The following is a 12,880-nucleotide window of genomic DNA, read 5'->3' as shown; positions in this document are numbered from 1 at the left end:
ACTTCGTTCCTTATGGCAGTCGCCTAAGCCAGAAGGGATGGGGAGCTGGAAGCCTTCATGGCTGACCCACCATATGCTGTGTTTTCTGGTCAAAAGTTACGTTACAGGCCTACCACACTTGTTCCATGAAGTGTCACTGGACTGCCACATCCATCAGGACATTCATTTGTCTTCCCTAGACAAGTGGAACTTAGATAAGGTTCAGAGACCAGTCTTCATACATTGGATATAAAATGGGCCCTGGGTTTCTGTCCTTATCAAAGTAAGTCCTTCAAAGGGCTTTCCCTAGACTCTGCCCTTTGGAGGGGTCACTCAGTCTCCTCTCAGACTGAAATGATTGTGGCGGTGCATTTTGCTTTCTGGGATGAACCCCCTCAAGTCACTGCTTACTCCATGAGGGCTCATCTAATTCCATTGCCCTCCTTAAGAAGGTGCCCATCAAGGACACTTGCAAGTCAGTCACCTGATACTCCCTTAATACATATTCATAGCATTATGCCTTATTCCATGCCTTCAGAGCGGACACAGCCTTTGAAGCTGGTCTATACTCTGTATGGGATCCCTCTCCTAAACACCCTCCTCCACATTAAGGAATTGCTTGGGACTTTTATGTAGTACACCCTGTGACAGGGCCGGGCCAGATGGCTATAGGAGAGTAATAGAAGGTAGATATATTAGCCCCAGGCTAAGTAGGTCCCTTTCCCTGGGCAAGGTAACAGGGAAGGTTCCAGAACCATCAGGAACCTTCTGGAGACTATTAAGACAGGCTGATTAGAACACCTGCAGCCAATCAAGAAGCTGCTAGAATCAATTAAGGCAGGCTAATCGGGGCACCTGGGTTTTAAAAAGGAGCTCACTTCAGTTTGTGGTGTGCATGTGAGGAGCTGGGAGCAAGAGGCGCTAGGAGCTGAGAGTGAGAACACGGACTGTAGGAGGATTGAGGTGTACAAGCATTATCAGACACCAGGAGGAAGGTCTTATGGTGAGGATAAAGAAGGTGTTGGGAGGAGGCCATGGAGAAGTAGCCCAGGGAGTTATAGCTGTCGCACAGCTGTTCCAGGAGGCACTCTAGACAGCTGCATTCCACAGGGCCCTGGGCTGGAACCCGGAGTAAAGGGCAGGCCTGGGTTCCCCCCCAAATCCTCCCAACTCCTGGTCAGACACAGGAGGAGTCGACCTGGACTGTGAATTCAGGAAAAACAGCCAAGCTGAGGGCTGCCGTGAAGCTCCAAGGCGAGCAAATCCGCCAATAAGCACAAGACCCACCAAAGTAGAGTGGGAGCTTTGTCACAACCCGTAGGGACAATAACTCCAAGGAGAGGTTACTTAACTTAGATCCATAGACTTTAAGGCCAGAAGGGACCATCATGATCCTGTAATCCAGTGGTTCTCAAACTTTTGAATTGGTGACCCCTTTCACACAGCAAGACGCTGAGTGCGAGACACACACACCCCACCCCAAAAAAACACACAACGCTATTATAAATGCTGGAGACAGTCTGGTTTGAGGGTGAAGGCTGACAGCTCGTGACTCTTCTTTTTTATTTTTTTTTCTTCCTCCTCCACCCGCGCACACTCACTGCAACCCCCAGTTTGAGAAACCATCCTCTAATCTGCCTTGCACATTACAGGCCACAGAACATTGACCACCCACTCCTTTTTAATAGACCTGTAACATCTAGCTGTGTTACTCAAGTTCTCAAATCCATGATTTTTAAAGACATGAAGTTACAGAGAATCCACCGTTTACACTAGTTTAAACCTACTCCTATAGTAATTGGCATTCTTCCTGATGTCTTAGCCCTATGTGTTTTTTGCCATTACCTCCCTTCCCATTTGCTTTGGAGTCTTACTGTGCTGTGAGATTCTGAAGGAACTGGAGTGTCCTAGTTTGCTCCTCATACCAGAGCACAAGGAGGCATACAGTGCAGGTGCAGACCCATAGGCGCTATTAGTAGAAAAATCTTCTAGTCTGTATGGGCATGTGTACATCCTTGCCTGGAGCACCCATCGTGGCAAAACATTAACTCAGTTACTGTGCAATTGTAAGTAACCTCTCCTTTTCAGCTAAGCTGGTTTGGTCCATCGTTTAACTTCAAAAGTTGTCTTAGTTATTCAGAATTTTCATTCAATTTGTCTTAGAAATTGATCAGAATAAGGATCGTATGCTGGAGATCTTGGAAGGGAAAGGACTGAGTTTCTTGTTCCCACTTCTGAAACTGGAGAAGGAACTGTTGAAGCAAATAAAGTTGGATCCATCCCCTCAAGCCATCTATAAATGGATTAAAGACAATATTTCACCCAAACTTCATGTAGATAAGGGATTTGTGAATATTTTGATGACCAGGTGAGCTGATAGGTTTGCTCTGAATTAATGTCATACTTGTTAGTAGTTCAAACATGGACTTGTGCTCACTAATGTCTTATGAAATATCCACATAGCAGGAATAAAGTGTACCCTGCAGAAGAAGGATATAGAGACAAGATCTTACACAAGTAGGGGGTTCATAACAGTTTGTTTTTAATGCTGTTTAAAGCACTCCAGAAGGAAAATGGCAGAAGGAAAGAATGCTCTAAAGAGCAAATCCTGACCTTGTCCTCAAATCCTTCAGTGCCCTAACAGCAGAGTCCAAGGAAATAGATTAGGATTCCTTGCATCTGAAGATGAATAGGCTCACAAATAACTTGTCTGTCTACTCATTGAGTACTTTCCCAGATAGGACCTTGTTGGTCTTCGGGTTTAATGTGAGTTTTAAGCAGTTGAAAGTGGAAAATATTGATAGTGAATTTAACTAACTGACAAAAGTGCTTGTTTGTACAGCTACTTCAACGATGTGAAAGTAATTCACTAGTCTTCTATGAAAACATTTTGAAATTGTATCTAACTTTTATTTCCAGTTTCTTGCAGTATATTTCAAGTGAAGTAAGCCCGCCTAATGACGAACCAGATTCTTCATCTGCTCCTTCTAAAGAGCAGTTAGAACAGGAAAAACAACTGCTTCTTTCCTTCAAGCCAGTAATGCAGAAGTTTCTTCATGACCATGTTGATCTACAAGTGAGTGCTCTGTATGCACTTCAGGTGCACTGCTACAACAACAACTTTCCAAAAGGTATGGATAATGTATTTCCATATTTCCCTCAAATACAGTAGCAAATTGGGAAAGTATGAATCCAGTGCCATCCATGTTATGAAGTGTTTAGTAAACCTGTCTGTCAAATAAGGTAGTCTATAATAATTGCAGCCTCTGCTACTTTTATAACTAGGTTGTGCTTAAAGTTTACCACCTGGGTGCAACAGTATACTCTAAATGAAACTTCATTTAATGTGCAATTGTCAGCCTTGTGTAGAGCTTTCTACAGGTGGAGAAACTGCTTCTGAGGAAAGCAGTATGCCTAATAATGAATTGGTTTACCTGGCCTGTTTTTTATAGGCATGTTACTGCGCTTTTTTGTTCATTTCTACGACATGGAAATTATTGAAGAGGAAGCCTTTTTGGCATGGAAAGAGGATATTACTCAAGAGTTTCCAGGGAAGGGCAAAGCTTTATTCCAGGTAAAACTGTATAATGGAGCAGAAATTGTAAAAATCTTTTTTCAGTATATATCTGCCTATGTCGATTGTGCTGATGAGTTCAGGGAAGCCTATTGTAAAAATATTAAGTACTTGGCTTAATTTAGAAATGCTCTTATGTGGCATTTATTTGGGCTGGGGAAGGGAATCTGAGGCAGGATAAAGGAGCACTGTCCCCCACTGTACTCCACACAGTAAAGGGACAAAGGTCCATGACCTGTATGCTAGCCAAAGGAAATGCTTTCTATGCTAGTATTTTAGGGGAAAGCCACCTGAATGAGATGTAGAAATTTGTAGGGTGCGCGCGCACAGTCTGCTCGTTCTGCTTCTGAAATTGCATTGATATGATTGCAGGTAAACCAGTGGCTAACCTGGCTGGAAACTGCTGAAGAAGAAGAATCTGAAGAAGAAGCTGACTAAAGAACCAGCCAAAGCCTTAAATTTGTGCAAACACTGTTGCTATGATGTAACTGCATTTGACCTAACCACTGCGAAAATTCATTCCGCTGTAATGTTTCACAATATTTAAAGCAGAAGCGTGTCAATAGGATATTTTTCTGCATAAGGTTTTTGTAGTATGTCTTAATCATAGTCTACCATGAAATATTTTAGAGTATCTTTAATGTTTAGATAACAGTGTATTAGCAGCATGCAATAATTACATCATAAGTTCTCAAGCAGAAGCAGTCTATTGCAAGGGTTTTCTTTGCTGCCAGTTATTATAGGCTGTTAAGTTAGAAAACTGAATAGCAACACTGAATACTGTAGAAATGCACTTTGCTCAGTGTAATACTTGAGTCGTTGCAATATTTGATTATCCATTTGGTTGTTACAGAGAATCCTTAACTGTAATCGATGGTTGTTGCCGTAATAGTATATTGCCTGTAATTCTACCTCTAGTAATGGGCTTTATGTGCTAGATTTTAATATCCTTGAGCCTGGGCAAGTGCACAAGTCTTTTTAAAAGAAACATGGTTTACTTGCACAAAAACTGATCAGTTGGAAAGGTGGTTAAATGCCCTTGGAAGTGGTTTTTGTGGGTGTGAAACATAAAATAGTGAGAAATTGAATTGGTCCCTCTTATTATAGTATTGAAATTAAGTCTACTTAATTTATCAAGACATGTTCATGCCCTGATTTTATATACTTGTATCTATCAATAAACATTGTGATACTTGACTTGTTTCTGAATGTCTCCCGGTAGAAGAGCTTTGACTGTCAAAGGTTAATTGGATTCCTTAAAAACATTTCATCCAAATGGAGTGAAGTTAAAGTATAGAGGTGGTAATATACTGATGAGGTAGAGCTGAGGCCTTGCTAAATGATGGAAGTTACACTATTAGAAGTTAAATTTGTGTGTTTAAATCAACTTTTTTTAACAGTGTCTACAAGGGAGTTTGAGTGACTGTCTAAACGTTATTCCCAATTGATTTAAGTTAAACTGCAAAACGTCACCCTTATATTATGTCTACTGATGGGTTAGGGCCAGTTTAACTTTCAGATTGCACTGGTTTTTACTAAGTGTTAATTTCATAATATGTAGACACTGTTAAATGGATTTTTTTAAAAGATGAGATACAAGGGAGTGGGGGAGTGAAGAAATTCTAATCACAGAGCAAGTTTTATTAATTCCTGAGATCTGGGTGACTGCATTTTGTAGGGGTGTGGTTGCTTGTACCTTTCTGTGAAGTATCTCATACTGGCTACACATGAGGACTAGATGAACCACTGCCCTGACCCAGCATGACAATGGTGTGTTCCACAAGCAATTTAAAATGTAGGATTTCCTCACCTGAAGGACAAGCTATTGCTTTCTACTAGAACAGAGAAATCGTATTGATAAGCTTGCAAACACACTTTTTATAGAACTCTTATAACGAAACGTTGATGGACGGAAAAGTTTATATAAGCACTAAATTGCTACATTTTCTGGTAGATGAGAACTTAAGGAAAGCAAGATATAATGGACTAAAAGTGTTCAAGACTGCTGTCTAAATGTCACTGCTACTGAATTAGGTTGCTCAGACATAGCTCATCCCATGAGTAGGTGTATTTTTAGGTTGGTACACAGGGTGCAGTTCTCACAAGGGTTAGAAGCATGCTCAGTGTATCATTTTAAATTGGGGGTGGAGGGTGGCTGCCTTCAAGTAGTGCAACATAGTCTGCAAGCTGGTATTGAAAATAGCTCTTGCTAGAGTATGTGTGTTTCACCATACATAAATCCTTAATTCTTTTTACCTTTGTCTAGCAACTAAAGCAACATAATACAGGTTAGATTCAGGGCAAGTGGAGGTGCCAGGACACATTGTAGTATGGATAATGAGCAGTACACAGGGATAACATTTTAACCTGTGTAAAGCTTAATCAGTAAAATCTTTTAACTATACGCCTTTATTGATGCCTTCTCCAAATATAGCTATTTACTCCCCATCCTAGCAGTCAGAGCAGAAAGTGAGCAACATCAACTATAGTTTCCTCTTCTCAGACTATTCAATTGGCTACAACCTTGATCTGCTTAATGATATTAAACTATCGCTGCAGGCTCAAAATCTACTAAATGTTTTCAACAGTTGCACATCTCATTGCTAGTTTGTCCCGAGTGAAATGTATGTGATCTGCTTTACCAGTATTTGTTTTAATGGTGAAAGGCACTTACAGACAGAATCAACTTATATTTCAGTCAGGTTTACTATAAGCTTGCTGTTCTGAGGGTATGTGTACACTACGAAATTAGGTCAAATTTATAGAAGTTGGTTTTGTAGAAAGCATTTTTCTACAGACAATTTTGTGTGTGTGTCCCCCACACAAATGCTCTAAGTGCATGGAGTCGGTGGAGTGTGTCCACAGTGCCAAGGCAACTGTCGACTTACGGAGTGTTGCACTGAGGGTAGCTGTTCTGCCGTCTCCGCCGCCCATTTGAATTCTGGGTAGAAATCCCAGTGCCTGATGGGACTAAAACATAGTTGCGGGTGGTTCTGGGTACATATCGTCAGGCCCCCCTTCCCTCCCTCCTGTGAAAAAGCAGGGGCAGATAATCGTTTTGTGCCTTTTTTCTTGAGTTAGCCGTGCAGACACCATACCACGGCAAGCATGGAGCCCGCTCAGCTAACCGTCACCGTATGTCTTCTGGGTGCTGGCAGACGCGGTACGGCATTGCTACACAGCAGCAATTTATTGCCTTTTGGCAGCAGACAGTGCAGTATGACTGGTAGCTGTCATCAATGTAGTCCTGGGTGCTCTTAACCGACCTTGATGAGGTCAGGGGTGCATGGGCAAACATGGGAGTGACTCAGGCAAGTCATTTCTCTTTTAAGTTTCATCTCATGGCAATTGAGTCCTACTGGCAGTGCATTATCTTTTAATCTGCAGCCTGCAGAAGATGAGGGCCAGCGGTCATACTGCACCGTCTTCGGCCAAGCACCCGGGAGATGATGATGGCGGCTAGTGGTCGTACTGCACGGTCTGCTGCCAGCAAAATTTATAAAGATAGATGAAGTAGCTCAAAACAAGAAATAGACCAGATTTGTTCTGTATTCATTTTCTCCTCCCTCCATCTGTGAAATAAATGGCCTGCTAAACCCAGTTTTGAGTTCTATCCTTGAGGGGGCCATTCTGTTTCTCGCAAAGCCACCCCCTTCGTTGATTTTAATTCCCTGTAAGCTAACCCTGTAAGCCGTGTCGTCAATTGCCCCTCCTCCGTCAGGGCAACGGCAGACAATTGTTCTGCACCTTGTTTTTTTTGTGTAGACGTCATACCTCAGCAAACATGGAGCTTGCTCAGATCACATTTGCAATTAGGAGCACATTAAACACCACATGCATTATCCAGCAGTATATGCAACACCAGAACCTGGCAAAGCGAAACCGGACAAGTAGGCGACGTCAGTGCAGTGACCAGAGTGATGAGGACATGGACACAGACTTCTCTCAAAGCATGGGCCCTGGCACTGTGGGCATCATGGTGCTAATGGGGCAGGTTCATGCAGTGGAACACCGATTCTGGGCTCGGGAAACAAGCACAGACTGGTGGGACGGCATAGTGTTGCAGGTTTGGGACGATTCCCAGTGGCTGTGAAACTTTTGCATGCGTAAGGGCACTTTCATGGAACTTTGTGACTTGCTTTCCCCTGCCCTGAGGCGCATGAATACCAAGATGAGAGCAGCCCTCACAGTTAAGAAGCGAGTGGCAATAGTCCCGTGGAAGCTTGCAACGCCAGACAGCTACCGGTCAGTTGGGAATCAATTTGGAGTGGGCAAATCTACTGTGGGGGCTGCTGTGACTCAAGTAGCCAACACAATCAAAGATCTGCTGATGTCAAGTGTAGTGACCCTGGAAATGTGCAGGTCATAGTGGATGGCTTTGCTGCAATGGGGTTCCCTAACTGGTGGGGCCATAGACGGAATGCATATCCCTATCTTGGCACCGGAGCACCAAGCCGCTGAGTACATAAACCGCAAGGGGTACTTTTCAATAGTACTGCAAGCACTGGTGGATCACAAGGGACGTTTCACCAACATCAACGTGGGATGGCCTGGAAAGGTACATGACGCTCGCATCTTCAGGAACTCTGCTCTGTTTCAAAAGCTGCAGGAAGGGACTTTATTCCCAGACCAGAAAATAACTGTTGGGGGGTGTTGAAATGCCTATAGTTATCCTTGGGGACCCAGCCTACCCCTTAATGCCATGGCTCATGAAGCCATACACGGGCAGCCTGGACCGTAGCCAGGAGCTGTTCAACTACAGGCTGAGCAAGTGCAGAATGGTGGTAGAATGTGCATTTGGACATTTAAAGGCGCGCTGGTGCAGTTTACTGACTCAGCCCTCAGCGAAACCAACATTCCCATTGTTATTACTGTTTGCTGTGCGCTCCACAATATCTGAGAGTAAGGGGGAGACGTTTATGGCGGGGTGGGAGGCTGAGGCAAATCGCCTGGCTGCTGGTTACGCGCAGCCAGACACCAGGACAGTTAGAAGAGCACAGAAGGGTGCAGTGCGCATCAGAGAAGCTTTGAAAACCAGTTTCATGACTGGTCAGGCTACGGTGTGAAAGTTCTGTTTGTTTCTCTTTGATGAAAACCCCTGCCCCTTGGTTCACTCTACTTCCCTGTAAGTTAACCACCCTCCTCTCCATCCTTTGATCACTGCTTGCAGAGGCAATAAAGTCATTGTTGCTTTACACTCATGCATTCTTTATTAATTCATCACACAAATAGGGGGATAACTACCAAGGTAGCCCAGGAGGGGTGGTGGAGGAAAGAAGGACAAGGCCACACAGCACTTTAAAAGTTTAAAACTTTAAAATTTATTGAATGCCAGTCTTCTGTTGCTTGGGCAATCCTCTGGGGTGGAGTGGTTGGGTAGCCGGAGGCCCCCCCCCCACCACGTTCTTGGGCGTCTGGGTGAGGAGGCTATGGAACTTGGGGAGGAGGGCGGTTGGTTACACAGGGGCTGTAGCAGCGGTCTGTGCTCTTGCTCTCTTCCCTGCAGCTCAACCGTACTCTTGAGCAATTAGTTTGATCCTCCAGCAGCCTCAGCATTGAATCCTCCCTCCTCTCATCACGCTGCCGCCACCTTTCAGCTTCAGCCTTCTCTTCAGCCTGCCCCTTACTCTATTCAGCCCACCACCTCTCCTCCCAGTCATTTTGTGCTTTCCTGCACTCTGACATTGTCTGCCTCCACGCATTCGTCTGTGCTCTGTCAGTGAGGGAGGACAGCATGAGGTCATAGAACATTTCATCTCAAGTGTGTTTTTTTCGCCTTCTGATCTTGGCTAGCCTCTGGGAAGGAGAAGATCCTGTGATCCTTGAAACACATGCAGCTGGTGGAGGAAAAAAAAAGGATAGTGGTATTTAAAAAGACACATTTTATAGAACAATGGGTACACTTTCACGGTAAACCTTGCTGTTAACATTACATACGTAGCACACGTGCTTTCATTCCAAGGTCACATTTTGCCTCCTCCGACCACGTGGCTAGCCCCTCCCCGTGGCTAACAGCGGGGAACATTTCTGTTCAGCCACAGGCAAACAGCCCAGCAGGAATGGGCACCTCTGAATGTCCCCTTAAGAAAAGCACCCTATTTCAACCAGGTGACCATGAATGCTGTCACTCTCCTGAGGATAACACAGAGCGATAAAGAACGGATGTTGTTTGAACGCCAGCAAACATACACTGCAATGCTTTGTTGTACAATGATTCCCAAGTACGTGTTACTGGCCTGGAGTGGTAAAGTGTCCTACCATGGTGGACAGAATAAGGCTGGCCTCCCCAGAAACCTTTTGCAAAGGCTTTGGGAGTACATCCAGGAGAGCTGCGAATGCCAGGGCAAATTAATCATTAAACATGTTTGCTTTTAAACCATGCATAGTACTTTAAAAGGTGTACACACCAGAGGTCCCTTCTCCGCCTGGCGGGTCCGGGGGGCAGCCTTGGGTGGGTTTGGAGGGTACTGGCTCCAGGTCCAGGGTGAGAAACAGTTCCTGGCTGTCGGGAAAACCGGTTTCTCAGCTTGCTTGCTGTGAGCTATCTACATCATCATCTTCCTCATCCCCAAAACCTGCTTCTGTGTTGCCTCCATCTCCATTGAAGGAGTCAAACAACACGGCTGGGGTAGTGATGGCTGAACCCCCTAAAATGGCATGCAGCTCATTATAGAAGCGGCATGTTTTGGGCTCTGACCCGGAGCGGCCGTTCGCCTCTCTGGTTTTCTGGTCGGCTTGCCTCAGCTCCTTAAGTTTCATGCGGCATTGCTTCGGGTCCCTGTTATGGCCTCTGTCCTTCATGCTCTGGGAGATTTTGACAAATGTTTTGGCATTTCGAAAACTGGAACGGAGTTCTGATAACACGGACTCCGCTCCCCATACAGCGATCAGATCCCGTACCTCCCATTCGGTCCATGCTGGAGCTCTTTTGCGATTCTGGGACTCCGTCATGGTCACCTCTGCTGATGAGCTCTGCATGGTCACCTGCAGCTTGCCACGCTGGCCAACCTGGAAATTGAAATTCAAAAGTTTGCGGGCCTTTTCCTGTCTACCTGGCCAGTACATGTGCGTTGAGAGTGCTGTCCAGAGTGGTCACAATAGCGCACTCCGGGATAGGTCCCGGTGGCCAAAACCGTCTAATTGTGTCCACAGTACCCCAAATTCGACCCAGCAAGGCCGATTTCAGCTCTAATCCCCTTGTTGGGGGTGGAGTAAGGAAATCGATTTTAAGAGCCCTTTAAGTCGAAAAAAGGGCTTCGTCGTGTGGATGGGTGCAGGGTTAAATCGATTTAACGCTGCTAAATTCTATCTCAACTCCTAGTGTAGACCAGGGCTAAGTAACATCCCTTTCCTGATGTCTGTGCAGCTGTACATAAGTTGAAGCAGATACTGTTCATCCTATACTGAAGATTGAGGCAGGGAGAAAGATGTCATCTAGGTCAGTGGCAGACAACTAATTCAAGATGGTGACTCAGATGTGGGAACAACTAGTTCCTTAGCATTAAAGGAGTGTTTAAAAAAAAAAATTACCCTCAGATTATTCCCCTTCTACAGGGCTCCCTCTTCTTACACAAGGCGTTTGTCTCTGGCTTGCAGTAGTAATAGAAGATATATCAATCATTGATTGACTGGGGAACAGTTACTCTTAATCTCAGGAAGGCATCTTTTTATCTGAACTGTTCCTACATAAATGGTGCCCTGGTGCAGGAGCGTGGGTCCTAAATACTACTGCAATACTAGTTCCTTTTTGAAAATTCCCCAGTTTGAGCTGTCTTCTCATGTAGCTAATGGGCAGTTTTTAGACCTGTTTCCTAAACTTCACAGCATAAGGAAAAATTCCACTACACACATTTTTCCCTGTCCTGTGCTGCAGCATGGGGCAGAGTGTAGTGAAGGCATTAAAGCATCAGATTTCTACTCCTCCCAATTTGGGACATCTAGAATAAGTATGAATGAAGCACCAAAGACAATTACAGTAGCAGTGTCTGGCAGGAGAGGAGTCACCTGATACACCAGCTGAACCACACACAAACTGAGCCTAGAATGGCATTATGGGACCCTGCAAAGGGCCTTCTTCCTTACATCCTCTGGCCCCAACTTCCACTGATTACAATGCATCTCAGCAGTCAGTGCTCTTCTTCAAATAGGACTAAGAGAATGAAGAACAATCAATGGAAGGATTACAGTGACTCAGCCTTTCCAACCACGCCCTTGTTCAGATATGAACTGTTCTCAATTCAAGCTGCCTTCTGCTTTCCTGTGGGATGTAGCCAGGTAGAAGGAGGCCGTTATCTGCTTAGCTTCAGCAGACAATTTTTCAGAGGTTTGGGACCCAAACTCAGAGTTCCTTGTGATCCCTCCACCAAAGACCACCTTCCACAAAAGGCACAAGTCTCCCTAAGAATCTGGAATGAATTAATAGTTGGAAAGAGTATGATAGCTCTGAGCAGCCAAAACTCCTCCTACTTCAAATTCCCTGGGCAGCATGAGGATTTGTCCATGCTAGAGATTAATCAGTGGAATAATAAAAATTTATTCTTTGCATATGTGTCAGCATAGTTCATGCTGTAGGTGTGAATCTAAGTTTAGAATCTTTTGCATAGCCATGTCTGTTAAAACCCAGGATGGGCCTTGTGCTCCTGGGCAAGGACAGACTCTCCCTCAGTTCTCTCTTACTGCCCACAGCAGCAAGGTAGAACCTGGCCTGTGCCCGATTTACTCAGTCTTTGGTCTAAGCTTTAGACTTAGATGAAGAGTATTTTTTCACAAGTAATAAATTTCTAAATTCTTCATTTTAATTGGCAATTCCAAAATATAAAAATAGAAAAAACCTCAGACAACCAATGAAAATTAGACTCCAAGCTCTCTGCCCTTTGTGTGATACCCAGTTGCCCCTGATAGACTGGCGTAACAAATGTCTCTGCTGCCTGGGGGAAGCTCAGTTCCCCAATAAATGCTCTATCTGTTGCTCTTTCTCCAAAACATTTTACATCTGATATGGAGCTTCACCACAAATGTTGCTCCAACAGCCCGTCACATCTGTATCAGAAGTAGGACCTTAAGTCCAAAGACAACAGTCACAGCCTTCCTGCTCCAGGTATGATAGCAGAGCATAAACAGTGAAAAGAGACAGAGAAGCTTTGGACCTGGTGCTGACATCAACATCAAGAGCCCTGCCGACTGAGAAACGATTCCAGGTTTTAAGCATCCACCTTCACCGTCCCAGCACTGATTTAGGAACCAACACTACTATTAGCACTGTCTTCACCAACATCAAACCTGACAGCACCACTATTCTGAGAGGTGGAGTTCTCCCAGTCTATGGAC

The 12,880-nt window shown here is 44.6% G+C and overlaps 1 protein-coding gene across 1 annotated transcript in view; it reads left to right on the top strand.

Moving 5' to 3' along the window:
* EIF4G2 (eukaryotic translation initiation factor 4 gamma 2) overlaps positions 1–4,750 on the top strand; it is a 32,129-nt gene extending 27,379 nt beyond the window's left edge. Inside the window, exons 20-23 of the mRNA XM_077819956.1 lie at positions 2,143–2,347; positions 2,899–3,110; positions 3,432–3,553; positions 3,926–4,750. Coding sequence (XP_077676082.1) covers positions 2,143–2,347; positions 2,899–3,110; positions 3,432–3,553; positions 3,926–3,991 — 605 coding nt within the window. The 3' untranslated portion in view covers positions 3,992–4,750. The remainder of the gene's footprint in view (positions 1–2,142; positions 2,348–2,898; positions 3,111–3,431; positions 3,554–3,925) is intronic.
* The last annotated feature ends 8,130 nt before the right edge of the window (positions 4,751–12,880 follow it).

The sequence above is a fragment of the Eretmochelys imbricata genome, chromosome 6 (genome assembly GCF_965152235.1).
Source record: "Eretmochelys imbricata isolate rEreImb1 chromosome 6, rEreImb1.hap1, whole genome shotgun sequence".
Taxonomy (NCBI): Eukaryota; Metazoa; Chordata; order Testudines; family Cheloniidae; genus Eretmochelys; species Eretmochelys imbricata.
Note: the sequence above shows the minus strand (reverse complement) of the source record. Positions and strands in the feature narration are given on the sequence as shown.